Here is a 26,908-nt window from a genome sequence, read left to right as displayed (position 1 = left end):
ATCCTGTCATTCAATAAAGTTTGCGCGTTTAAAGGGAATAATTCACTCTTATCTAAGTTTAACATAACCAGAAAAACTACCAAATTGAGCCAACAAGGATAAAATAGTGGGAATAAATCTATCAAGATCAGAAATATATAACAGCAAGTCATCAGCATAAAGTGATAATTTGTATGATTTCTCATTACGGGTAATACCAAAAATATTAGGAGATTCACGAATAGCAATGGCTAAAAGTTCTAATGCAATATTAAATAATAAAGGACTTAAAGGACAACCTTGTCTCGTACCACGAGATAATTGAAAAAAGGAAGATCTATAATTATTTGTAAGAACAGAAGCAACAGGTTTATAGTATATTAGTTTAATCCATGATATAAAATTAGGACTAAAATTAAAATTTCTCAATGCATTAAATAAATATGTCCATTGAACTCTATCAAAGGCTTTTTCAGCATCTAATGAGATAACACATTCTGGGACTGTGGGTGACGAAGTATGAATTATATTAATCAATTTTCTAACATTAAAAAAAGAATACCGATTCTTAATGAAACCAGTTTGATCTTCTGAAATAATCTGTGGTAGTACCTTTTCTAATCTAGTGGCTAAAATTTTTGTAAGAATCTTAGAATCTACATTTAATAATGATATAGGGCGATAAGATGTACATAAAGTAGGATCTTTATCTTTTTTAAGAATTAGTGAAATAGTAGCTTCATAAAAAGATTGAGGTAATCTCTTCTTAGCAAACGCATCGTTAAAGATTTCACATAACCAAGGGGAAAGCAAAGAAGAAAAAGTTTTGAAAAATTCTACAATATAACCATCAGGGCCAGGAGCTTTCCCTGAATTCATTGATGAGATAGCCTCACCTATTTTGGCCATAGAGATAGGAGCATCAAACAAGCTACGATCTTCACCTATCAGTTTAGGAATATTCAAATTGTTAAAAAAATTATCCATCATGGACAGGTCACCATCAAATTCTGATTGATATAAAGATTTATAAAAATCTTGAAAAGTATTATTGATTTCTTTATGATCAGTAGTTAAATTACCGTCTTGTTTACGAATTTTAATAATTTGTCGCTTAGTCGAAATAGCTTTTAATTGATTAGCTAACAGTTTACCAGTTTGATCACTGTGAATATAGAATTGAGCCCTGGTCCTAATTAATTGATTTTCAATTGAAGAAGATAATAATAAGCTATGTTCCATTTGAAGCTCAACTCTCTTCTTATAAAGTTCTATGGTAGGAGTCACGGAATAAATCTTATCAATTTCCTTAATTTTATCCACTAATAAAGCAATATCTAAATATCTTTGTTTCCTTTTACCAGCGGAATATGAAATAATTTGTCCACGGATAAAAGCCTTGAAAGAGTCCCAAAGTATTCCTCTGTCAATTTCTTCAGTATAGTTTGTTGAGAAAAACAAATCAATTTGCTGTTTTATATAGGTGACAAATTCTGGGTCTTGAAGCAGAGTAGCATTAAGTCTCCAAGATCTAACATTATTGGAAAAGTCCGGAATCTTAATAGATAACTTCAAAGGTGCATGATCCGAAATAGTAATAGAATCATATTTACAATCAATATCATCCGTTAATAACCGATGATCAATAAGAAAATAATCAATTCTAGAATAACTATGATATACATGTGAAAAAAATGAAAATTCTTTATCTTTAGGGTTCAAAAACAGCCATATTTCTGTAATTCCCGAATCAACCATAAAAGAATTAATAAGTAAGGCTGATCTATTCGGAAGAGTTCGAATAGGTTTAGATCTATCCAACAAAGGATTCAAACAACAATTAAAATCTCCACCCATTATCAACATATATTCATTCAGATTAGGAAGGGCAGTAAATAAACGTTTAAAAAATTCAGGGCAGTCAAAATTTGGAGCATAAATATTAACTAGAACCACTATCCGATTGAAAAGTGAACCAGTTATCAACAAAAATCTGCCCTGTGGATCAGAAATAATTTCATGATGTGTAAACAAAATTGAGGGGTCTATAAAAATAGACACACCCCTAATTTTAGCGGTACAATTTGAGTGAAATTGTTGACCCTTCCAGAACCTAAAAAAACGTTGATTATCCTCCCTCCTAATATGGGTCTCCTGTACAAAAATAATATTAGCGTTCAATCTATGGAATACCTTAAATATTTTTTTACGTTTAATCGGATGATTTAAACCATTAGTATTCCAAGAGATAAAATTAATAGATTTATCCATCATGCCAATATTAGTTGTGTATATCATGATAGGTTAAAAAGACACATAACCCATAATTCAGGAAAAAGGAAAATAGATTCAGGAGCAACCGGAGAACATGACACCTCAACAATATTAATAATTTAAAGTCGGCCCATAAACTAAAAGCAGAAAAAAACGCAAAAGCGTGAAAAAAGATCCCCACCCCCCTCCCCCCACCCTTCGAAGAAAAGCCAAGCGGCAGGCGCATAATCTAACACTAACCTTAGCCCCATTTCAAGATGGCAGCTCCATAAAAAGATTTTTAAAAAAACTATGTAACACCCAGATTTAAATATAGGGTTGCAAAAAGAAAATATATATCAATCAGAATGAAAAAAAACTAATATAATAAAACAAACAATCTTTAATAAAAAAAGAATAAACATTAAAATTTAAGAGTGTAATATACCTTTAAAACAATTTCATATATAAATGCAAGAAAGATGACGTTTCAAAAGCAAAGACTTATGGGAAGAAGAAACGACATTTTGAAAAAGCCATCTTACAAAATATAACTGTAGATTCAACAATCTATTAAAAAAGTTTAATAATAAAAAAAATACCAAAATAGGATTAAAAGAGATTCAATAAACACTACAATATATATTAAAAAAACTAAAAAAATTCAAAGCATTCGTCCCATTTCTAAGTACAGGCAAACAAATAAATGTTTATAAAAAGCAAAGTCTTATGGGAAGAAGAAACAACATCTTGAAAAAAATAAATCATTACTACAAGATATAGATGTATATATTTGAAACAGAAAAAAGAATAAAAAAAATATTGTAAAAGTTAAGAAAGCATCCATAAAACAGTGATAATAGTAAAGAATAAGAACCAGACCCGTAGAACGGGATAGAAAATTATAACCCAACTTCGTAGGTTACTTAAAATGAGATGGAATCTTCAACATGACACATAGTTCAAGTTGCACTAGAAGATCTATATTCTTCAACAAATTTCTTCGCTTCTTCCGGGGTTTTGAAAAATTGCTGACTGTTGTCGTTCAACGTAATTCCGAGCTTCGCTGGATACATTAAAGCTTGTTTAAGTCCAATCAAGTGAATCTCTGCCATCACTGGTTTAAAAGCGATTCTTGATCTCATTACATCGTATGAATAATCTTCAACAATTCGAAATGAATTGGTGTTATAAGAAATCATACCTTTTTTTACGAGCTAATCGAATTAAAAGCTCTTTCTCCCGAGGATAATGAAGGCAAACAATCACCGCTCGTGGTTTATCAGACAGAGCCGAAAATCTCGTAACTCTGTGAGCATGATCGATAACAGGTTTAGATTGCAAACCTTCAGCACTGAAAGTTTCCCAAAGCAATTTAGAGAAAAATTCAGTTAAATCACCGGACTCAACTTTTTCGGGAAACCCGATGATACGCAAATTCTGTCTGCGAGATCGATTTTCGAGATCAGTAATTTTAAACTTATACTGATCCATAGTTTTAGCATTCGACTCTACCTTCTTCTCCAGCACTTCAATTGTACGTACTTTTTCACAAATTGATTTTTCAAGAGTCGCGATCTTATCTTCATGCCGCTGAATGTCTGATGCCTGCGATTGAAGTTTAATTTCAAGCGATCTATCAGCTTCTTCAAGTTCGGATATTTTCCTGGTAAGTTTATTTTCCAAACTTGTCAGTCTGCTTCCCAATCTACCATCTAATCTGCCTTCCAGACTCGCAAGTTTAGTATCCAGTTTAGCGTCCAAAAGAGTAGAAATTGCGTCGATGGATACAGGATCCTTAGACGATTTCTTGATTGTAGCCATTTTGAGTTTGACAAGATTAGATCAAATATTATTTTAGGAAGAAAAAGTTAATCAAAAGTATCAACCCATGTGATTAAATTCGAAAAGATTTAATTAAGGGGTGATTATAGTTGAAAAAATGAAGAGCGCCTAAAAGGCAGATGTTTACGTCGCCATCTTGAAACTCCACCCCCGGCAGAGGCCATATGCTTTTCTAAAGAGCTCTATCAAGCATGTATTTGCCTTGGTTACATTTTTAAACATCTTATTAACATATTGTTGCATCTGTAAATACCGATAAAAATCTTGTTTTTCTAATAAGTGTTTCTCTTTAAGATTTCAAAACTGAACAGTGTTCCTTCTTTCATTATATTGCAAAGAACTGTTATTCCTTTAGCTGTCCAGTCCTTAAATCTAGCATCCAATTTATTTGGTGTAAAATCCGAGTCATATGCACACCATTTAAGAATTGCAATATCTCCCTCTAGTTTATATTCTTTTATAATAGTTTTCCATATTTTAAGAGTCAATTTCACCCATGGGTTATCCATAGTATTTATGTACCTTTGCAGGTTGTTATCAGCCAAAATTGCTTGTATGGGGATGGGAAGTACCCGCTCCTCAATGTTTTTCCATTGATTGTCATATGATGGGTTGCACCAACATATCACAGCTCTCAACTGTGCTGCAAAATAATAATCTCTAAGAGAAAGTAGGCCCCATCCCCCCCTTTTCCTTTGCTAATTACAAAGTTTTGAGACGAACTCTAGGCCTTTTACCCTGCCAAATATACCTTGATAGCATCTTGTTCCATTCATTGAATTTTGATTAATCTCTATTGGTAAAGCCTGAAAGAGATATAACAGTCTGGGCAGTATATTCATTTTAACAGACTCAATCCTTGAACTGAGACTGAAAAAAGGAATCAGGTTCCATCTTGCCACATCTTCCTTAATTTTTTTATATAAAGGCTGATAATTACATTCTGATAATTTTGCCAAATCTTTTGGCATAATGATGCCCAAATATTTGAAAGACTCTGTCTACCATGCCCAGGAGTATTGACTTTCAATTTCTCTTGGTGGGCTATAGTAATATGAAAGTAATTGGGTTTTATCTATGTTGATCTTGTATCCTGATAACTTACCATATTGTTCAAAGGATTGCATCAATTTAGGTAAAGAGTAGGTTGGTTGCCCTAGATCGGGGGTCGGCAACCCGCGGCTCCGGAGCCACATGTGGCTCTTTTATGTCTGTGCTGCGGCTCCCTGTTGCTTTGGGAAATAATTGGTTGTGGCAACCCTTTTCCTGGCACATCCGAACCGACTCACAATTAGATAGCCTACGGGGGTTTGCGAGCACAGAGCTTTGGAGCCTCTGCGCCATGGGGGGCAGGTTGAGGGAGGCTTAAAAGTGAGGCTGAAGATTTCGCATAAAGTTTTTTCCTTCGACTGCAGTTACCGACTCCGTGTCGTAATTTTAGCGCTGCGTGTAGCACACCGCTACATGGTCAGTATTTAATTAAAATGTATTTTATGTTAGTTTGTTAGTTTTTGAAATGTAAATCTAAATTTGAAGATTATCGTGATCTTGTACAATCTAAATAAGACGTTGTGGCGACCCATTTCCTGACACATCCGAACCGGCTCACAATTAGCCAGCGTTCAGGCTAAGGGAGATAGCCTACGGGGGTTTGTGAGTACGTGTCTTTTGGAGCATCCGCGCCCATGGGGGGCGGGCTGAGGGAGGCTTAAAAGCAAGGCTGTTTAGTTCGAATAAAGCTATCTTTGACTGCAGTTTACTGACTGCTTGTAGCACACCGCTACAACGTGTTTTTATCGCTGGCTGTCCAGAGGGGAGGTGCTGAAACGCTTTGTCGCGTGTCTGGAAGAAGTGAAAACTTTCCTGGGCAGCAAAGGGCTCACCTTTCCTGAGCTGGAACAGCCAGAGTGGCTGGAAAAGCTACACTTCATGGTAGACATGACAGCGCACCTGAACACGCTGAACACAGCTCTTCAGGGGTAAGGACGTACAGCCCTGCACATGTTGGAGGATGTTTTGGCATTCGAGCGCAAGTTGACGTTGCTTGCCAGAGATTTACAGAAAGGCACATTGTCTCACTTCCCCAATTTGAGAGAGTTCAAACAAGGTCACGACATGATAAATTCGGGATATTTACATTCTGCAATCATCGCAATGCAAACATCGTTTGGGAAACGCTTCTGTGAGTTCAGAGAGGAAAAAAACACATTATCCTTCCCGGTCACTCCTCTAAGCATCAATCCATCCCTACTGAATACGACTGCATTGTCAGGTGTGAGTCAACCTGAACAAGTATGATAAATATTTTAATTGCCTATTATTTTACATATATTCATATGTTTTCATTGTTCAGTGAAATAGTCCTTTTATTTTTCAGGTTGACAGCTGGCTGACGTTATTTTTGGTTTGCTGCTGGCGGCAAATTTAAGTTTGGCGTTTTTCATAAATACAAGAAGGACTCAAATAGACGTTGAGTATTTTACTTAAAAGTAACCTTCAACCCAACGTCTTTTTTTCGGAGTTCAAAATGTTTTTGTTGCATGCAGAAATGTAATTTCGTTTTCTCTGCAGGAGTTCATCAATTTCATAAATGCAACACATTATAGTTTGTTTATACATAGCATAAAGGCAAAACAAAACGTTGTATGCAGTGTTATTTCATTTTAAATGTCAAACGGGTTTTGCGGCTCCCAGTGTTTTCTTTTCTGTGGGAAACGGGTCCAAGTGGCTCTTTCAGTGGTAAAGGTTGCTGACCCCTGCCCGAGATAGATCAAAATGTTATCCACATAACAAGCCAATTTATGCTCTGTCCCTTTAATAGTAATTCCCCTGATATCTTTATTTTGTCTGATGTATTGAGCTAATGGTTCCAGATACAACGCGAAGAGTAGTGGTGACCATGCACAACCTGGTCTCGTGCCCCTTTCTAGGGTAAGACTATTTGATAAATATCCATTGATTTTAATCCTAGCAGTAGGATTGTCATATAGTGCCTGTATAGTTTTAATAATTGTGTCTTGGAAATCAAATCTATTAAAACTCTGTAAAGAAAATTCCAATTAACCGAATCAAATGCTTTTTCTGCGTCCACGCTTATCAATATTGCTTCGATCTAATTTTTTTGTATATGATCCATAATGTGAAGTGTCCTTCGTATATTGTCTTGTGTCTGGCGTTGTCATATAAAGCCTGTCTGATCGTTACGTATCAGTATGAGTAGAAACTCCTCTAATCGTTTGGCCACGAAGGAGGTAAATAACCTATAATCTACATTAAGAATGGATATTGGTCTAAATGACCCTCATTCCATTTTATCCTTGCCTTCTTTTGGTATAGCTGAGATTATCGCTTCCTTCCAAATGGGTGGCATTTGTGCCTTTTTTAGAGCCCAGTTCAGTGTGGGGAGTAAAACAGGAATTAACTCATTTTTAAATTCTTTGTACCACTCTGCCGTATACCCATCTGATCCTGGTGACTTGCTTAATTTAAGCCACTAATTGCAGCTTTTAATTCAACTTCAGTTATGTCAGCAGTCATCGTTCTATTTTGTTCTTCGCTTAAAGTGGGTAACTAGAGAATTCAAGGTGGTGTCAATTTGGGTTATGCTTCCCCCTGGAACTTTGGGATATAGAGTTTTGTAAAACACTTCAAAAGCTTCTTGAATTTCACTTAGCTTATTTTTTATCATTTTCGTTCTTGGGTCCCTAATTCTATGAATTGTATTTTCTGCTATCTTTTTTTTCAGTTTCCACGCCAGTATTTTCATAGATTTCGATCCACTTTTATAATGTTTCTGTTTCAGAAACATTAAGTTTTTCCTGATTTCTTGCGTAGCCAAATTATTTATTTCATTCCTAATTCTTTTAATTTCCCCTAATGTATCCTGTGCCAAATTCAATTTGTGTTTTTTCTCTAGTTCCTTCAGCCTATTTTGTAATTTCTCTAATGTTTTATTCCTTATTTTTTTCTTACATGAAGCTATCGCTATAACTTTCCCTCTTAAGACCGCCTTCAGATTATCCCATAAAATGGGACGTGAAACCTCTCCATTATCATTAAATTATAAGTAGAGACCAATTTCTTTATTAATTTGTTCCTTAAAGTACAGATCATTGAGTAGACTTGAATTTAGTCTCCAAATAGTATTCTTTGGTTGTAGGTCAAAATCAATAGATAAATGTAAGTGACCATGCACCTATATATATATATATATATATATATTGTCCCAATTCCACAGGTGTTTATTTTGTCTTTGTCTTTTCCAAATGTTATGAAATAGTCTATTCTTGTATATACAGAATGTGGAGCAGAATTATGAGTGTAATCCCTTCTGTCAGGGAAAAGGTCCCTCCATATATCAATTAAACCAATATCCTCAAAAAGTGTATTGACCTTCTTATGTAAAGATTTTGTTTCATAGGCTTTTCTATTGGAACAGTCTAAGTTTGGTTGTAATTGTAAATTTAAGTCTCCCCCACATATCAGGAGACCTTCTGTTTCCGTTACCATAATATCATAATTTTCTGAAAGGAACCAATATCACTTCCTGGAGTGCGTATATATTCAATAGAGTAACTGAATTTCCGTCTATATTCCCCCTTACCAGAATACATCTGCCCTCGTTATCTCCCATTTCGAACACTTTTTCAAAATTTAGCTTACTTGAGATAAGAATAGTAACTCCTCTCCTATGTCCTGATTTATATGAGGAAAAAAAGATTAGTGAAGCCCATTCTCTTTAGTTTTTTATGCTCATTATCACTTAAATGAGTTTCCTGTAAATATACTACATGGGCTTGTTCTTTTTTCATTTTGTATAAAATTCTCTTACGTTTGATTGGATTTAATAGCCATTTACATTAAAAGAAATTAATTTTACCTTGTCCTTAGCCATCTGTATTTATCTGTCAATGTATCATTGAAATTAGAATAAAACTTACTCGATCTACTCCCTGAGCAAGTGAGAACCAAGAAACACAAATAATGACAAAAATGGCAACAAACGTGTGATTCCAAGGCTGAGGTCTGTAGTAGATGACCCTGCGTTGAGCTAGAGGAAATGTCTAGCTGTTTGGGATAACCTCTCCCACTTGTGAGTTGAGGGCCCCCATTGCAGTATTCATAAAAGTCAGTGAACAAATCCATTACACAGAAACGATTTTCCTGTGTACTCCTATATATACACACACACATTATACATATATGCACACATATATATATTCTCATTTTGGTGGGGAAAAAGGAGTAAATGAGCGAATAAAGAATAACAACTAAGTAATATAAAATCCACATTATAACAAGTATTTCTCGAGATAGGTATATCACCGTGTACTTTTGCTTCCATTTAGCTTCTCAACATTTTTAAAGTTACCCAAACCTTATGGCTGTTCTGAAGGGGGTGAGGACCGACTTTGGGAAACTCCCGGTCTCTTCCTGACATATTTCTCTCGGCCTCCTTCCGTTTCATGTCTTCTCGTTTCTCGCATTATTTCCTGAGTGGAGCAGGATAATTCTTCAGTCAGTCTTTCTTTCGTTTTGGTCATGCTGATGGGCAACCCTCTGGCCTTCATGTTTGTAGTCGCCTCTTCTGCTGTCTGGTACAACCGCATCCCATTGTCATAAAACACTCGAAGTTTAGCAGGGTACAGAGTTTGAAATCTAATCTTATTTTGCTTTATTACTCACTGTACTTCGGAGTATTCTGTGCATTTCTGGAGGACCGCGGAGGAGTAATCTTGGTTGAAACATATTAATTTATCCTCTAAAAACACTCTCTTCTTACCCCAGGCCCTTAGTAGAATCTCCACCTTGGTGCTGTACTGAAGGAATTTAATTATTATTGAGTGTGGCTTTCTATCCTGGGTAGGTTTTGGGACTAACGCGCGGTAGGCTCTTTCAACTTCCAGCTTCATAGCCGGGGGAAGATCCAGCGCGTCCCGCAGTAACTTTCCGACAAAGTCCGTCATGGACAAGCCCTCCGCTCCTTCGGGAACGTTGTAGATTCTGATGCTTTTCCGCCGTGATCTTCCCTTTAGGTCAAGCAGCTTACCTTCTTGGTGATGTATTATTTTTATTGTCTTCCTCGGTATCCGTTCCACGTTTTGAACGCGATCTTCCACCTTCTCAATTCGAGTCTCTGCCACCGCTATTTTTTGATTAACACTGGCGAGCTCTGCCTTAATATCACGGAGCTGCTGCTTTATATCTTTATAGACCTCCATTATTTCTTTCAGGATTTCTAAGACATTCGCTGCTTTGACTGAATGAGGCCCAGCAGCCGCCTTGCTAGCACGCGGTTGGGTAGGAGAGCCGCTTGCTGCATTCCTCTCAGATGCAGGCTCTGCAGTGTCATTTTTTAAATTTTCATTTCTTCTCCCCATTCTTGCTCCTCTTTTCAGTTCAAATATTTCAAGAAATATTATATTTGATGGGTTAACGGGGCTTAATACGCATTTTTCCGGAGGAGCTAGTGACTTAAGATGCCATTAAGATGACATCACCGGAAACCTTTGCCAATAAATTTCATTGGGAGGATATTAAATATGTATCAAAAAGCATTTCCTGCTTTCATTAAAGTCACAATTTCATCCTCAAAATCATTTCAAGTTATATTTCTTTAATGTCAGTTTTGGAAATGTAAAGAGATTGGAACAGCATGTTCACACTCAATGTCCAATGTGCTAATCAAGTAATTTAATAGTAGTCCAGCTTGCCCCATTGACTGAGATCATCCAAGTTCTATTCTCAATTGCAAATAGCATAAATCTGACTTATGATAACTACATTCTAGATTGTGCAGGTTTGTCTTGGCTACTCACCGGTCTCCACAGACTTTAGTTTGACAGAACTGAAGTGCACATTCTTCTCCAGCTTCTTCTTCCAAAGACACCGTTATAGGATCCATTCCTGAAGAAGTGAAGCACATTAGCCATTAATGATCTGATATGTCAAAGCTTTACTTCACAGTCCTTCCAAAGTCACTTTTGACATTATCTCAAGATGATGTCCTTGCCAGCCATGTTCTTCATTACAGAAATATATGCAGACATTGGAAATAAAAACTTAAAATGCTGGAAGTACATAGCAGGTCAGGCAGCATCCACAGAGAGTGAAATGAAGTTTGCATTCACAGACTGAGGGCCTTTAATCAAAATATGCTGATGAGAGGCTATAATGAACATTCTTTCACTCCAAACATTTTGTCTGCTTCTCTCCATGTAGACGTCGCCAGACTGCTGTCTGGCTACGGAATATCTGCTGATACATTGCATACCAAATTTGTGCAGGATTAAATGTATAAAGGTTACTGTGAACATAAGGAATACTCTTTTACTTGTTTAATTATTTTTGCTTCTTATTTCACAAAGGAGAATTGAATGGTCTAATTTAAAATGATAGCTGGAACTGGGTAGGTAAGATGGTAAAAATAGGGCCATTTATTAGGGTTACATTTTAATATCACATGTACCTAGAGGATTAGGGTCATGAAAAGTTTCATAAATCATAGATGGGCAGCTGAAATTTATTGCCTGCAATACCTGCATCATGTAGGAACTTCCAAACATTGTTACATTGTAGGAACACTCAAATGCAGGAAGTGCCTCAGTTATTCAAATTCAACACAGATTGCTGGGTTTAGAGGCAATGAGAGCCACTGCAATGCCTGGAAAAATCTGAATTTAATGAATCAAACATAATAGCCACTTCATTAGGTACACCTGCTCGTTAATACAAATATCTAATCAGCCAATCATGTGACAGCAACAATACACAAGTCGCACTTCAGATGATGGTGTCTAATAGTGACTTCTTTGCTTGCATGTTCAGAAACAGTTCTATATATCTTTAATATCTCTTTTATTCCTTTTCAGGGTTCTTTTGAAGACCCTGACCTGGAATTACATGCTAAATTTGGTTCTTTGCCAAAATGGGACCCACTCTCAGGGCTTTACGACTGGCTGCCTTTCGATATGCCAAGGTTGCAGCCTGGAACACTAGCGCGCCTTCAAGTGCCGGATTTTCGTGGCTCTGGAAACGGGTGGATTCAAGGTCGGTGCTGCTGCCTGGTGTGTTGTGGGAGTACATGGAAATCGAAAACAGTGAGTTGGCTGCTGTGTGCCTGGAGACCTGAGATCTTTGGGCACAAAGCTCAGAAAAAGTGACACAAAAGACTTTTAACACCATAAATTAGAAAGTTGTTTGGTTACGTCTTCCCTGTCGCTATGAAACGGGGACACCTCTTTTTCCCTTAAGGAGGGAGAGAGAGAGAGAGTGTGTGCCTATAGTATGTCAAATACTGGGTGAATGAGTAGTCTTTGGAATACTGCATCTCTGTGTCTTTATTGCATGCTTTTCTGCATGCTGGAGTGCTCAGTGGAAGCTGTTTTGCTGGTGGGTAGGGAGTGTTGTTGCTTTGCTGATGCTTATGCATAGGAGGGGAACTGGGGGGACTTTGGGGTTCTAACATTTAATTGTCATTCATTCTTCAGGGAACTCCTCTATTTTCCTGGATGTTTGCGAAGAAAAAAACTTTTAGGATATATATTATATACATTTCTCTGATATTAAATGTACCTATTGAAACATGAACATATGTAGACATAGTCCTGCTAAAGGGTTTTGTACTCATTTCCTAGATCCTGCCTGGCCTGCTGAGTTCTTTCAGCATTTTGTGCATGTTGCTCTGATCTCCAGCATCTGCAAATTTTCTTGTTTGTAGACAGTCTAAAGCCGAAGCTTGGTAGGGTTAATGGTGCCTAATGACGACTCCTTTGCTTGCATCTACGGAAACAGCTCTATTTCCATCTTTAATATCTCTATTTTTCCCTTTCAGGGTTCTTTTTAAGATCCTGACCTGGAGTTACACGTTGACTATGTCTCCCCTCCCGGTGTGAAACAGGGACACCCCTTTCTCCCATAGTAGGGAAAGTGAAAACCTGTGGTATGTCGAATACTGGGTGAAACATGGTCTTTGGGATAAATGCAAGTCTGCTTCTTTGCTATTATTTTGCTCATGCTTGAGTGCTTGGTGGTGGTGCTGATGCTTTTTTTGCTGGTAGGAAGAAGGGGGATTGTCACTTGCTGCCACTTATGCATGGGGGGGGAGCTGGGGAGGGACTTTGGGGTTCTAACGTTCAACTGTCATTCATTCTTTGGGGGCACTCCGCTGTTTTTGTGGATGGTTGCGAACAAGAAGCATTTCAGAATGTATATTGTATACATTCCTCTGACATATACAATTGTACCTTTGAAGGTTCATTTGTTGTTCAGACTAAACATCAGAATGGGGAAGAAATGTGATCTAGGTGATTTTGACCATGGAATGTTGGTGGTTTTTGTATCTCAGAAACAATCTATCTCCTGTATTTTCTGCCATACTTCAAAATGCCCTGAATAAACTTTTGTTTTGACTGTGAGCTTAACTATGGACTTACTGTCTAATGAGTCAGTAGAAATATTATAGCTGTCTCCAAATCTAACTTTTAACTCATGCGTGACATTTAGTTTCAACACCTTGGCTATGTAACTATAATTCATTCCACACCCATTGCTCCTGGCTGTTTGTTTGGTATGCTCATGTAAAAGTAGAATTCTGCTTAAAAACATATCTGTACTCTGTGGATAATTATTCTGCTGGTGATTGACATTCAGTAATTAGCAGCTGCTAACCCTGGAAGTTCCCATTGCTCTTTGCAGCTTTTAATAGAAGTTGGTTAAGGAAGAGTGCTTTGTTCAGTGGTCCAAGAAAGTAAATTACTTTGGAACACATAATTTTCAACTGATCAGGGAATCGTTACTTTGCAAGGAAATGCTTTTCTCTCCCAACCTATGCCCATCAGTTTTATTTTGGTGGGGAACATTGTAAAATGCCATAGATGCTGAAAATTTGAAAGGTTAAAAGACATTGGAAACATCAGGCAGAATCTGTGGAAAAGAACAGACAGTGGCAGTTTAAGTGCAGACTGTCAGAAATGGAAAGGGAAAGAGAATAAAATCTATGCATTCAGGAAAATAAATAGAACAAAACCACTTGGGTAAGAATAAAAGACAGTAAAGTGGCAAGACCTGTTTTAAAAAAAAGACAAGGAAAGAAATAAATTGAAATAAACATTTCACTCTAAATAAATGATACAGAGAAGCCAACAAGAGAGTATGAATATTTAAAAAGGATTGCTGTATTGGAATAATTATGCGAAAGCAAAGCATCACACTGAAACAAGTTCCTGTACCTAACAGTGTTGTCAATCTCACTGAATAACCTCACTGCTGGTGGAACGCTACTGTTGACAACTTGCAACTCTTAGATATCCCTTTCCCATAATCTCTAGAATACCAACAAACACTAGGCCAGGTGGACATTTAGGCCGTAAGTCTAGTGACCAATAGAATGACAATGACCAGAACCCATTTATCTCTCTGGACAGCTTTGTAAACCTTTCTTCCTGAAGTACCAATCTGGCTATTGTGAAAGTGACATCAAAAGGACTAGGAGCCAACTCAGAAATATATAAACGAAACAAAAATATCATAAGACATAGGAGCAGAATTAGGCCATTTGGCCATCGTCTACTCCGCCATTCAATTTCTCTGCATCTGCTTTAAATGGATGCCCCTCTGTTGTGAGGCTGTGCCCTCTTGTCCTAGACTCCGCCACCATGGGAAACATCTTTTCCACACCTACTCTGTTTAGGCCTTTCAAAATTCGAAAGGTTTCAAGCAGATCCCCCCGCATCCTTCTAAATACCAGCGAGTACAGGCCCAGAGACATCAAATGTTGCTCATATGATAACCCTTTAATTCTTGGAATCATCTTTGTGAACTTCCTCGAAACCCTCTCCAATACCAGCACATCTTTTCTTAGATGAGGAGCCCAAAACAATTAATACTTGAGGCAAGACCTCACCAGTGCCTTATAAAGTCTCAAAATCGATCCCTACTCTTATAGTCTAGACCTCTTGAAATGAATGCTAACATTGCATTTGCCTTCCTCACCACCAACTCAACCTGCAAGTTAACCTATGGGGTGCTCTGCATAAGGACTTCCAAGTCCCTTTGCATCTCAGAGTTTTGGATTTTATCTCCATTTAGAAAATAGTCTGCTCATTTATTTCTTCTAACAAAGTGCATGACCATGCATTTTCCAACATTGTATTTCTTGCCCATTCCCCTAATGCAAAACAATGTTGGAAAATGCATGGCCATGCACTTTGGTAAAATGCAACTGCAAATGCTAAATATCCAAAATAAAAAAAACAGAAAATGCAGGAAATACTCAGCAGGTCAGCAGCATCTGTGTGAAGAGAAACAGAATTAACATTTCAGGTTGAAGATCCTTTATTGGAACTCAGAAAGAGAATTTGGTTAAACTATGGAGAGAATAGGGGAGGGGAGATGTCTATGATGGGTAAATCTAGAGTTCAGGATTGCCCCTGCAGAATTAACACAGGTACTCTGCAAAACAGTCATTCAATCTTCTTTGGTTTCTCCAGTGTACAGAAATCACACTGTGACACTGGGAAGTGAAGAGGAAAGAACAAATGCATTGGCTGCTTTTGCCAGGGAAAGTGCCATTAGAAGGGAGTGGTTGAGGGGAACAGAAGAATGGACCAGCAGAGTCCCAAAGGGGATAATCCCTGTGAAATGCTGAGAGAAGAGGCAAGGGAAAGATGATTCTGCAACTGGAATGTCCTTGAAGGTGGCAAAAATCGTGGAGAATGATCTGTTGAATGCAAAATTGTAGTCAGCTGTAAATCTTCATCCAGTTACAATTTTATGTTTTTTTTAAAGTAGTCCAAATCCTTTACAAAACACATACACCAATAATAAATCCTGGTCCTTCTGTGACACTCAGGAAAAAAAAAACAAAAATTTTGTCCATAATGAAACTCATTTAATAAATCTAGATTGTGCAATGTCAAGATGCTTTAACTATAGATGGGCATCAAAACTGTATAAGAAAGAAAGAACTGGTCTCTCCTATCCTGGAGAAAAGACAGTTACCATTGACCTTATCAATGTCTTTCAAAATCTTAAGTATTTCAGTAAGGTTGACCCTCAATGTCCCATATTCCAAGGAACTTGTTTACCTCACTCCCTCTGTTCCTTTACACTCCCTACTGACCTACTAAGTCCAATGCTGGTTCACTTTCCAAAATGCATGTCTTCACACTCAGGCCACACCTTGGCCCACTTCCCTAACTGATCAAGATCCCCCTGCAACCTACAATAACTTTCACCATCAATAATGTCTCTAATTTTGTGTCATCTGCAAACTTACTAACAAAGCTTTTCGTATTCACATTCAAAATATTTATTTAAATAACAACAAGGGTCTCAACTCTGATTCCTGCAACCAACGAGACATTGTAGTGTAGTCATTAGCACATCACTTTACAGAGCTAAATCAGGGTTTTATTCCTATCTCTATCTAGAAGTTTGCACATTCTCCTTGTGAATATATGGGTTTCCTCCAGGTCCTCCAGTTTTCCTCCCTCATTCCAAATACATATGGTTAGGGTTAGTGAGTTGTGGGCGTACTAGGTTGGTGCCGGAAGCATGCTGACACTTATGGGCTGTCCAGCACATTGCACATTTGAACGGAGATACAGTGTAATGATTTTTACTCCTCGTGTATCTGAAGGATATAAGTAATAAAATCAATTCAATTACTGATTTGATGTAAAACAATGCAATTCACTGTGTTCTAATATACATGACAAATAAAGCTAATCCCTCACCAGTCTCTTACTAGCTTCCACTCTGAGTAACAATATTCAACCACTATCCTCTGCTTTTTACCTCTGGGCTAATTTTGAAACCAGCTTCTGTGGCTCAGGACATTGATGGCCCTAAGGGGACCTATTCTCTCCCCAGCCATCATTTTTACTGTTAAAATAGCTATCGAACATCTTGGGATTTTCCTTAACATTCCCTGCAAGGTCCATCTCATATCACTGAATACTAAGTTCCTCATTCAGTAACAACCCTATAACCCTAAGTGGAAAAAGTATTATGTTCTTCTTCGCCCTCTTCCCCCCATCAACACACAACCCCACCAACTTAAATGAGTTAATTTGAACAAAAAATCTGAAGGAAAACAGAACAAGTTTCCAGTATTTGAACTAGCTTTTCCCAACAATAAAGATTAAATATCCCAAGAAATGTTATCATTGCTAACCTTCTGCACTGATGGTCATGATTCCTTGTTCCAGGTCCAGGAATGGATGAATCAGACACAGCCTGGGTTCCTGCTTTTGACTAAGACAGATACCATTGTGGTTGGCAATCATCCAGACACGGTCATACAGTAGCCCGTGTTTTCCAACAGGCCACTTCTTAACCTGTAGAACAAGCAAAAAGATCCAAACTGGTGCAGTATGGTCGGTTGTTGTGTGCTGTTAGCACTGCACGGTCATGGAAGTAACATCAGTTATATATGATTTATTTACACGGTGTAAAATAGGATAGCTATTTAACTCCTGAGGAATGACCCCAATAGCTGTTGTTCAAAAAATAACTTTTAAGATATAATCAATGCTGTCAAATTTGTTCATTACTGGGGTTCTTGAGAAACATTACAGAGCCAATCACAGATGAAACAGAATAAATAAGAATGGCATGTTTCCTTCCCTAAAGGATACTAAGCATATCAGATTCTTTTCTATGATAATTGAATAATTTTGTTGTCCCTTTGGTGCCATATATTGTTTTTCTCTTTTTAACATTCAAGGAACAATAACAAGGAAGTCAAAGGTGAACAAGACACAAATAAATACAAGTATAGGTAAAGCTAAGTATGGACCTTGTGGGTGTATTAAATTGGAGCAAGGCAAAACGTGAGAGCATGAGGCAGGTATGAGAGGAAGTTAATTAGGAACAGCTGTTTTTGGGTAAGTCCACATTTGACATTCGGAGGGTGTTTCAAGATCAACTGCACAGAGTACAGGATGGGTATGTTCCACTCAAAAGGAAGGACAGGGATGGCAAAGTAAGAGAACCTTGGATGTCATTGTATGACGTATGAAAAGTATATGAAGTTTAGGAAGCTAGAATCAAACAGAGCCCTTGAGGATGAAATAGAAGCCAGAAAAGAACTCAAGAAGAGAATTAGGAAAGCCAGGAGGGCCATGAAAATCCTTGCCAAGTATGATTAAAAAGAATCAAAAGGCAAATCTATGCATACATCAAGAGTAAGAAGATAACATGAGGATAAAGGAGGGAACATTTGCTTGGATGTGGAGGATGTGGGTGAGGTCCTTAATGAACACTTCACATCAGTTCTTACAAGAGAAAAAGGACGTGGAGGATATAGAAATCGGTGCTGAACATATTAATATGCTAGGGCATTTTGAGGCAAAGGAGGTGGCAGTGTTGGGTCTCTTAAGGAGCATTAAGGTGGATAAATACCCAGGGCCTGATGGGATATATAGGTTATTGAAAGAAGCAAAAGATTGCTGGAGCCTTGACCAATATCTCTGTGTCCAGTCTAGCCACAGGAAAGGTCCTGGAAGACCAGTGAATAGCTAATGTTCTTCCATTATTTAAGAAGGGAACAAGGAATAATCCTGAAAACTACAGACTGGTTAGTCTCATGTTGTAGTAGGCAAGTTACTGGAGAGAATTCTTAGGGATAGGATTTATGAGCATATGGAAACCTCTGGCCTAATTAGGGAGAGCCAGCATGCCTTTGTGTGGGCAAGGGTGATTGATAAAAGCAGAGCTGTGGATGTTATTTGCATGGATTTTTGACAAGGTCCCTCATTGGAGGCTCATCCAGAATATCAAGATGCACAGGATCCATGGTGAATTGGCCATTTGGATTCAGACATTGCCCACAGAAGATGGAGAGTCGTGGTCAAAGGGACTGAATTCTAGCTGGAAGTCTGTGATTAGTGGTGTTTGTGACGTATATAAATGACCTGGATGAAAATGTCGATGAGTGGGTTAGTAACTTTGCAAGTAATATGAAGATTGGTAGTGTTGTAGATAGCATGGAAGACTGGCAAAGGAAACAACGGGTTATAGATATTTACTGGAGTTGAGAAGAACAGAGAAATCTCATTGAAATGTATCAAATGTTGAAAGGACTAGATAGAGTGGATGTGGAGAGGATACTTCTGATAGTAGATGAGTCTAAGATCAGAGGGCACCATCTCAGAATACAGTGATGCCCATTCAGAACAGAGATGAGGATAAACTTCTTTAGTCAGAGGATGGTGAATCTACAGAATTAGTTGCCATGAATGGCTATGGACGGCAAGTCATTGAGTATATTTAAAGCAGGGGTTGATAGGTTTTTGATTGATCAAGGCATCAAACATTACAAGGAAAAGGCAGGAGGTGAGGTTGAGAGCAATAACAAATTAGCCATGATGGGATGGTGGAAGACTTGATGAGCCGAAAGGACCAATTCTGCTCCCATGTCTTATGGTGTAGATCAGTTGCAGGTATGGGTGGAGAAAAGGCAGATAGAGTTTAACCTGGTCAAATGTGAATTTTTAGATCTTGGTAGGTCAAATGCAAAGAGGTATTACACTGCTAACGGCAAGATCCTTAACAGTGTTTATTAGCAGGGGGATCTTGGTCCAAGTTCATAGCTCCCTGAAAGTGGCTACACAGGTTTGGAGGGTAGTTATGAAAGTATATAGCATGCTTTCCTTTATTAGTCGATGCAATGAGTTCAAAAGTCATAAAGTTATAAACTCTAATTAGACTGCATTGGAAATATTGCATATAATTCTGGTTTCCACATTGTAGGAAGGGTGTTGAGGCTCTGGAGAGGGTGCAAAAGAGGTTTACCAGGATGTTGCCTGGATTGGAAGGCATGTGATGTAATGAGAGGTTGGACAAACTTGTGTTTTCTCTGGACCTGTGGAAGCTGAGGAGAGATCTGATAGAGGTTTATAAGATTTTGGGAGGCATAGATAGAGAAGACAGATAATAAATTTTGCCAAGAGTTGAAATGTCTAATGCCAGTGGACATGCATTTAAGATGAGAATAATAAATTTCAAAAGACAAGTGAGGGGTTAAGGTTTTTTAAGTTTTTTTTAATACATAGTGGGTGCCTGAATGCACTGCTTAGGGTGGTGATGGAGGCAGTAACATTAGAGACTTTAAGAGATTTTTAGAGACGGGAACATGAGGAAAATTGAATAATATTAATATTGTGTAGGCAAAGGAGGTTAGTTAGCCACTTGATTACAAATTTAATTCAGCACAACATAGTGGGCCGAAAGGCCTGTTCCTGTGCTTTACTATTATATGTATGTTCTAAACAAATCCACAAAATTTGGGACCATCCACATCCTCAGAGGATGAAAGTCAAACTCAGTTGAGTTTATTGCAACCTGCACAAGTACAGTGAAAACCTTACTTGCTGCAACATCACAGGGACATATCATTCAAAAAGCAGCATTCACAAAAAAAGGCAAATTAAGCATAAATTATTCACAAGAAACACAATTAGAACAAAAGACCACTTGATTGCAAAATGATCAAAGTGATCTTTGTGTTGCTGGACTGTATTGATTAGCGCCTTGCCAGTCGCTTCAAGAACTGCATGGTTGAAGGGAAGTAGCTGTTCTTAAGTCTGATGGTGTGGGACTTCTAGCTTCTGTACCTTCTGCACATTAATAGCTACAAAAAGTTGGCATGGCCCAGATTGTGAATATCTGATGAAGTCTTCTTGAGGCAGCACTTCCTCAACAGTGAGCAGAGTCTGTGATGCATTGGGCAGGGTCCACCACTCTGCAGCTTCATGTGTTACTGTGCATTTGAACTGTCGTACCAAACCATGATGCAACCAATTAGAATACTTTCAATGGGATGTCTGTAGAAGTTTGTTAAGAGTGTTCAGTAACAAGCCAAGCCTCCTTAACCTCCTAAGACATTAGCATGTTTTTCCTATCATTGCACAGTTTCTGGGCTCAGGAATTTAAAGTTTTTGACTCTCTCCACTGCTGAATCCCCAATATAGACCGGGGCAAGTTCACCCTCCTTCCCCTTCCTGAAGTCAACCATCAGCTCTTGAGTTTTGCTGACACTGAATGAGAGAGGTTGTTTTTGGACAACACTCAACTAGGTGACCTCTTTAATTCTAGTAAACTGACTCATCGTTACCTGTGATTCGTCCAACAACAGTAGTGTCATCAGCAATTTGAAGATGACTTTTGAGCTGCAGTTAGCTACACAGTCTAGTGTGTGCAGGGAGTACAGCAGGGGAGGAAGCACATAGTCTTAAGGTGCACTTGTATTGAAATCAGCAAGGATTGAAGTCTGCTGATGAGGAACTTGAGCCAGTTGCAGAGGCAGGTACAGAAGCCCAAGTCTTGAAACATGATGATAAGTTTGGATGGGATGATTGTGTTGAAAGCCAAGCTGCAGTCAATGAACAGCAGTCTGATGTACGAGTTTCCATGGTACAGAGCATTGTGACAAGTCAGAGAAATCTGCTTTTGACCTTCTGGCAATAGGCAAATTGGAGTGTATCCAGGTCATTCCTGAGTCAGAAACTGATTCATACCATAACCAACCTCTTGAAGTATTTCATTATTGTCGATATATACAATACCTTGAGGTAGTCATTGAGGAGGATCACCACACTCTTCTGCACTGGCACAATTGAGGCTTTTTGAAGCAAGTGGGAACATTAAACAACACATGGAAGAGGTTGAATATTCCATAAATACTCTGGCCATTGGTCCACATAGATCTTTAGTCCTCAGCCAGGTACACCATTTGGACCAGACCTCTTTCAAGGATTCACCATCTTGAAGTGTGTCCAGAGGCTTGCCTCACAGAATGAAATTAATCGTCGTCTGGAGATAGGGCGTCTCATGGTTCTCCCCATCAAAGCATGAATAAAAGGAATTAAGTTCATCCACCAGTGATGGGCCATTGCCAATAATGCATCTGATCTCTCTTTGAAGGAAGTTATATTATGCAAGCTCTGCTATCACTGTTGACCATCCAATTGTGATTCCAGCTTAGTCTAAAGTTGCCTCTGTGCACTCGCAATAGTTTTCTGGAGGTCAAATCTAGACTTCTTTCAAGACTCTGAATCACCAGTCTAAATTGGCACAGAATTAGCCCTCAACAGATGATAAATTTCCTGTTTATTCTAGACTTCTGGCTGAGGAAGACCCGGTGTAATTGTAGATACACATTTGTCTATACATGTCCTTAAAAGGTTGGAGATGACTGTTGTATATTCATTTAGGTCTACTGACGAATCCTTGACAGTAGTCCAGACCACTGACCTGAAACAATCCCATATTCTCTCCTTTGCTTCTGTTGTCCAGCTGTTTGTGGTCCTCTCCACCAGTGCCGCGCTCTTCAGTCCTTGTTAATAGGCAGAAGCAGCAGCCAGGTGGACAAACTTACCACACTGAAGGAGGATAGTGTGCGTTCTTGATGGTAGTAATGCAGTGGTCAAGTGAGTTGAATCTCTAGCATTGCAGCTGATGTGTTGTCAGCAGTTAGGCAAAGAGTCCTTCAAGTTAGCCTGATCAAAGTCTGCCACTCCATTCTTGTTGACTACAGCACTTACACACATAAAACATGTAAAATCAAGTTGTTTTCAGTATTCTGCAGGTCATCCTAGTGTTCCAGGTGATTTTTTTTTCACCAGTTTACAATTATTTGCGTAAGTGTGAGGAGCTGAGCAAGAGCAGGTGATCTTGACTAACATAAAATATGCTATTTCTATACTCCAAGTCAATTGAAAGGAGCTTTTACTGACTTATAACTGCTTTGGAAATACAGTGCTAATGCAGTAAGTTCCAACAGTACTTGCAGAGAGTTTGGTAATATAATAGCAAATAAAGGGAGATATCCTTCACTTCGTAACTGAGAAAAACTGCTTATGGTTAAAACAAATGTCCATCAAGAATATGGACATAACTTAATCAAAAATAATTCATTACAAGTTGGCTGCCACAAATTTTTCAACTAACTGCTTTATTCCTAAATCAAAGTACTGAAAGTTGTAAACCATTAATTATGGGAAGGTATTAAAGGATTTCACCCTGATATGTGAAGCTGTGAACTGCCAGTTTGAGATATTTTGAAATGTACTCACTTCTGTGGCACTAAGTAATTAAACAGCAAACATGAGTCATTGTCTTCTACATTTCTTTCCAGACAGCAATAGTTATTCTGGACATTCAGATGAATCTACTTGAGATTTCCATGCTCACTGACTTCTATGCTGTTTTTAAATGGAATTATTTTCTGCCTGTTACATTTCAGAAACAACTTCAAAGCTTTTTAGATAAAGTGTCCAAATTGAAAGTGTCAGATCAAAATAAATGCGAGAGAGCTTCACACATCCTCTGATTCACAAACCCAAATCGCCAGCACATGTTTGAAGAGAAAATAAAGAACAGAAATCACATCTAATTTGAATGAAATCTTATTTTTCAAGGACTTGGTTCTTTACACAGAGATACTTCTGTGGGAAATTTAACCCATCCACTTGTTGGCATGAATTAAATTGGTATAAATCCTACTAGTACCATCTCTCTGAATTCCTGCTGACACTATCACCCCAAATTCTGATGGACATCGTATTTGTAGATTTTGTTTTGTACAGATCCCACAGAAATTCAGTCCAGTCGGTCTATTCAGTAGATAATCGAAATGTTTGCAGTGGAATAACTGCTCAACTGATACTCAAATTGTGTTCAGCCACTGAAGTAACACTGTCAGTTTGATTGAATGGAGAAGAGAATAAGTCATCAAGTTGAGTTAGAGAGAACTGAAGAAAGTCAATAACAGCTTGTTCTGATAAAGCTAATGCCAAATTGGATTGAATAAAATTCAATGCTGTTCATATAATTCAGAAACAGGAACCTTGTCCAATTTAATTACGTTTGCACATAATCCAATCCCAGGCTCAAAGTTCATGTAAAAACACTATCCCCTTCTCTCAATTCCACATCTGCTCTCAGGATGAGGCTTTTCATTCTAGAATGAAGGAGATGTCCTCCTTTTTCAAAGGAAGTGGCTTTGAGGAAGCCAAAGGAAGGGCACCATCAATGCTGCTCTCAACTGCATGCCTGCCATTTCACGCACGTCTGCTTCTATCTCATCAATCCGCCACCCTACCAGAGATAGGGTTCCTCTTGTCCTCACCCATTACCCCACCAGTCTCGGTGTCCAGCACCTAATTCTCTGAAACTTCCGCCAAGTGATACAAATGCTACACCTGCTCCCTCACTATCATTCAGGGCCCTAAGCAGTCCTTCCAGGTGAGGCGATACTTCACCTGTGAGTCTGTTGGGGTTGTATACTGAGTCTAGTGTTCCCGGCGTGGCCTCCTGTATATTAGTGAGACCTGACGTAGATTTGGAGACCACTTTGCCGAGCATCTACCTGAGAAGGCAGGATCTCCCAATGGCCACCCATTTTAACTCCACTTCCCATTCTGATATGTCTATCCATGGTCTCCTCCACTGTCGTGATAAGGCCACACTTGGATTGGAGGAACACCCAAGTCTGGTGCTGCCCCCTCCAGTTCTTTCTTCCATGACCTTCTGTCTCTTTCACCAATTTACTTCCCAGCTCTTTATTTCATCCCCTCCCCCTTCAGATTTCACCAAACACCTTGTGTTTCTCTCTCCCCTGCCCCCCCCCACCTTTTAAATTGACTCCTTAGCTTTTTTTCCTCCAGTCCTGCCGAAGGGATTCAGCCCCAAACATCAACTGTACTCTTTTCCTAGATGCTGCCTGGCCTGCTCTGCTGAGTTGCTCCATTTTGTGTGTGTTGCCCAGTTGTAAAACGTTCTGTAAAGTTGAATAACTTGAGAATCTGTTTCAAGTACAGTTCAAACATAAAAACCCTCAGTCCGTAAGGATACAACTAGGCTTGGTCCCACTAAATCTTCAGTCAGAGGGTTTTGCACTTTAGTATTTCCATTGAAACACTGATTGGATTGTGTTCTCTCTGAGATGCCAGACTTTTCCCTTACTGGGTCCCTCCAAAGTTTCCTGACTACCTTTACTGTTTAAGCTGGGTTACTTTCTGAAGTTTTTCCTGTTCTTCACACTCCCATTTGAAGTGTCCATCCTCTCCACAGCTGTAACAGAAATTACCAGTCGCTTCCCTCATCAAAAGACCTGTTTCAGCAGCATCCCTCTGCTTTGGATGGGTCAGGTTTCCTATCAGACTTGTTATGCTTAGCGGCAGCTCTAGTTGACATCAACCGAGATACCTCAACTTGCAAGTTTTTCACTTCATCTTGCAAAATCTCCACTTGCTTGGCATCAGAGGCTACTACTGAGGACTTCGACCAACTGGTGGAGGCCTCCCTCTCTACCATCATATTTTCTTCCTCTCTTAATTCTCTGAGCAGCTCAACAAACAAGGGAGGGAGACCTTATCTTATGAGACATTCGAATGCGTAGAGCAATCACATCGTATGACAGTGCGCCCTTCACAACTTGCTCCATCCTTAATCGATTTATCTCAGCCAGTTGAATGGCCCCTTTACAAGCAATGTAGCTGAAAAGGTAAGCAGACAGCTTCTCTCCCTCCTGGAATATGTGCCTAAACTTCATCACAAGATCAGCTGGGCTGCCTGTCAGCCTGTCATGCCAAAAACATTTTGTAATGCTTGTATGTAGTTCACAGACATGATCGACGGGTTTTTCGCCCTTAAGGACCTCACAATCTCAGCATCTGGACCTTTTCAACTCTCTACCTGTCTCTGTTTCTTCATACTATCTGAGCACTGCCACTCATCCAGTAACTGATACATCTGCTCAGCCCAAGCCTCATATCCTTCCCAATCAGGAGTAGGCTTGACCCCAGAGAACACTCTTAGCCTAAGATAATCTTAGCTTTCAACGGGTACAATTTGGATTTATCTGAAACCAGCTCAGAATTTAAATCAACTGCTGAAGGGCTCATTTGACCTTTCACATCAGACAACTCCTCTCCCTCATTCCACAGAAATGAGAACAACATGTCTTTAAAGTCTTCATCCTTAGCTATATACAACTTATCTTTAAAAATCTTCACCCTCAGCTAAATTTGCCCCTTATCTAAAAGAATGGGCTGCCCATAGGCCTGTCTCTCCAGGCTCCCCTATCTTAATGGGCAATACAACTTCAGTCACGTCACTGGTAGCCTGGACTAACACCACATCCTTACCAGCTGATTGACCAAAATGTCACTCAATCAGCATAATTTTCCTTAATACATATCGAACTCAGCACTTTGTAGCAGTTCATTGGAAATTCTAATATCCACCCTGCTCAGAACATAAGAATTGCATATAGATATCCTCTTCAAATTGAACCAAACCTTAATCCCTGTGGCATCCATAATAAAGTACCTTACTTACAATGCACCCTACTTTTCACTAACAGTAGTTTAAACACTGCTTAAACACACAAATAAACCACTTAATCAATCCTAAAACAGCAGTCACAAAGTATCTGAATCCCAGGCGAGCCCCCACAAACGTAGCCCTCTCACTGGGGTTTGTATACAAAACTTGGCTCATTAGTAAACACTGCTAACAAGCACGTGACTCAGCAGTGAGAAGGTCACCTTTCATAAAGAATATACAACTAAAGTCATTAAGATTTGGGGTTCAGCCAATCAGGAAAGTTGGGATGTTCTGATTAAGGAACATTGATTTTAGTGAATGCTGTGTAAATATTGATCACAGACATTGGTCACCAAAGAAATGAAAATTCATACATCAGCGTAAAGCGTATTTACCAATTTTTCAACTTTGTCAGTTAACAAGAAAAGAAAGGTAAAAGGGTCCATGCAGTTAAATTAATCTAATTCCGCACATAAACATTGGACTTATTTCTGTA

General features: G+C 38.6%; 1 protein-coding gene across 5 annotated transcripts in view; it reads right to left on the bottom strand.

Annotated features, from left to right (window-relative positions):
* mocos (molybdenum cofactor sulfurase) overlaps window positions 1-26,908 on the bottom strand; it is a 143,714-nt gene that overhangs the window by 25,678 nt on the left and 91,128 nt on the right. For 4 of the 5 annotated variants that reach the window (XM_059972474.1, XM_059972475.1, XM_059972477.1 and 1 more), the window contains exons 9-10: window positions 17,255-17,417; window positions 10,896-10,983 (exon numbers count right to left, since the gene is read on the bottom strand). In XM_059972474.1, coding sequence (XP_059828457.1) covers window positions 10,896-10,983; window positions 17,255-17,417 — 251 coding nt within the window. Of the gene's footprint in view, window positions 1-6,459; window positions 6,834-10,895; window positions 10,984-17,254; window positions 17,418-26,908 lie in introns of those variants that run through there. The other variant, XM_059972478.1, reaches the window with a different exon arrangement.

The sequence above is a fragment of the Hypanus sabinus genome, chromosome 6, assembly GCF_030144855.1.
Source record: "Hypanus sabinus isolate sHypSab1 chromosome 6, sHypSab1.hap1, whole genome shotgun sequence".
Classification (NCBI taxonomy): Eukaryota; Metazoa; Chordata; class Chondrichthyes; order Myliobatiformes; family Dasyatidae; genus Hypanus; species Hypanus sabinus.
Note: the sequence above shows the minus strand (reverse complement) of the source record. Positions and strands in the feature narration are given on the sequence as shown.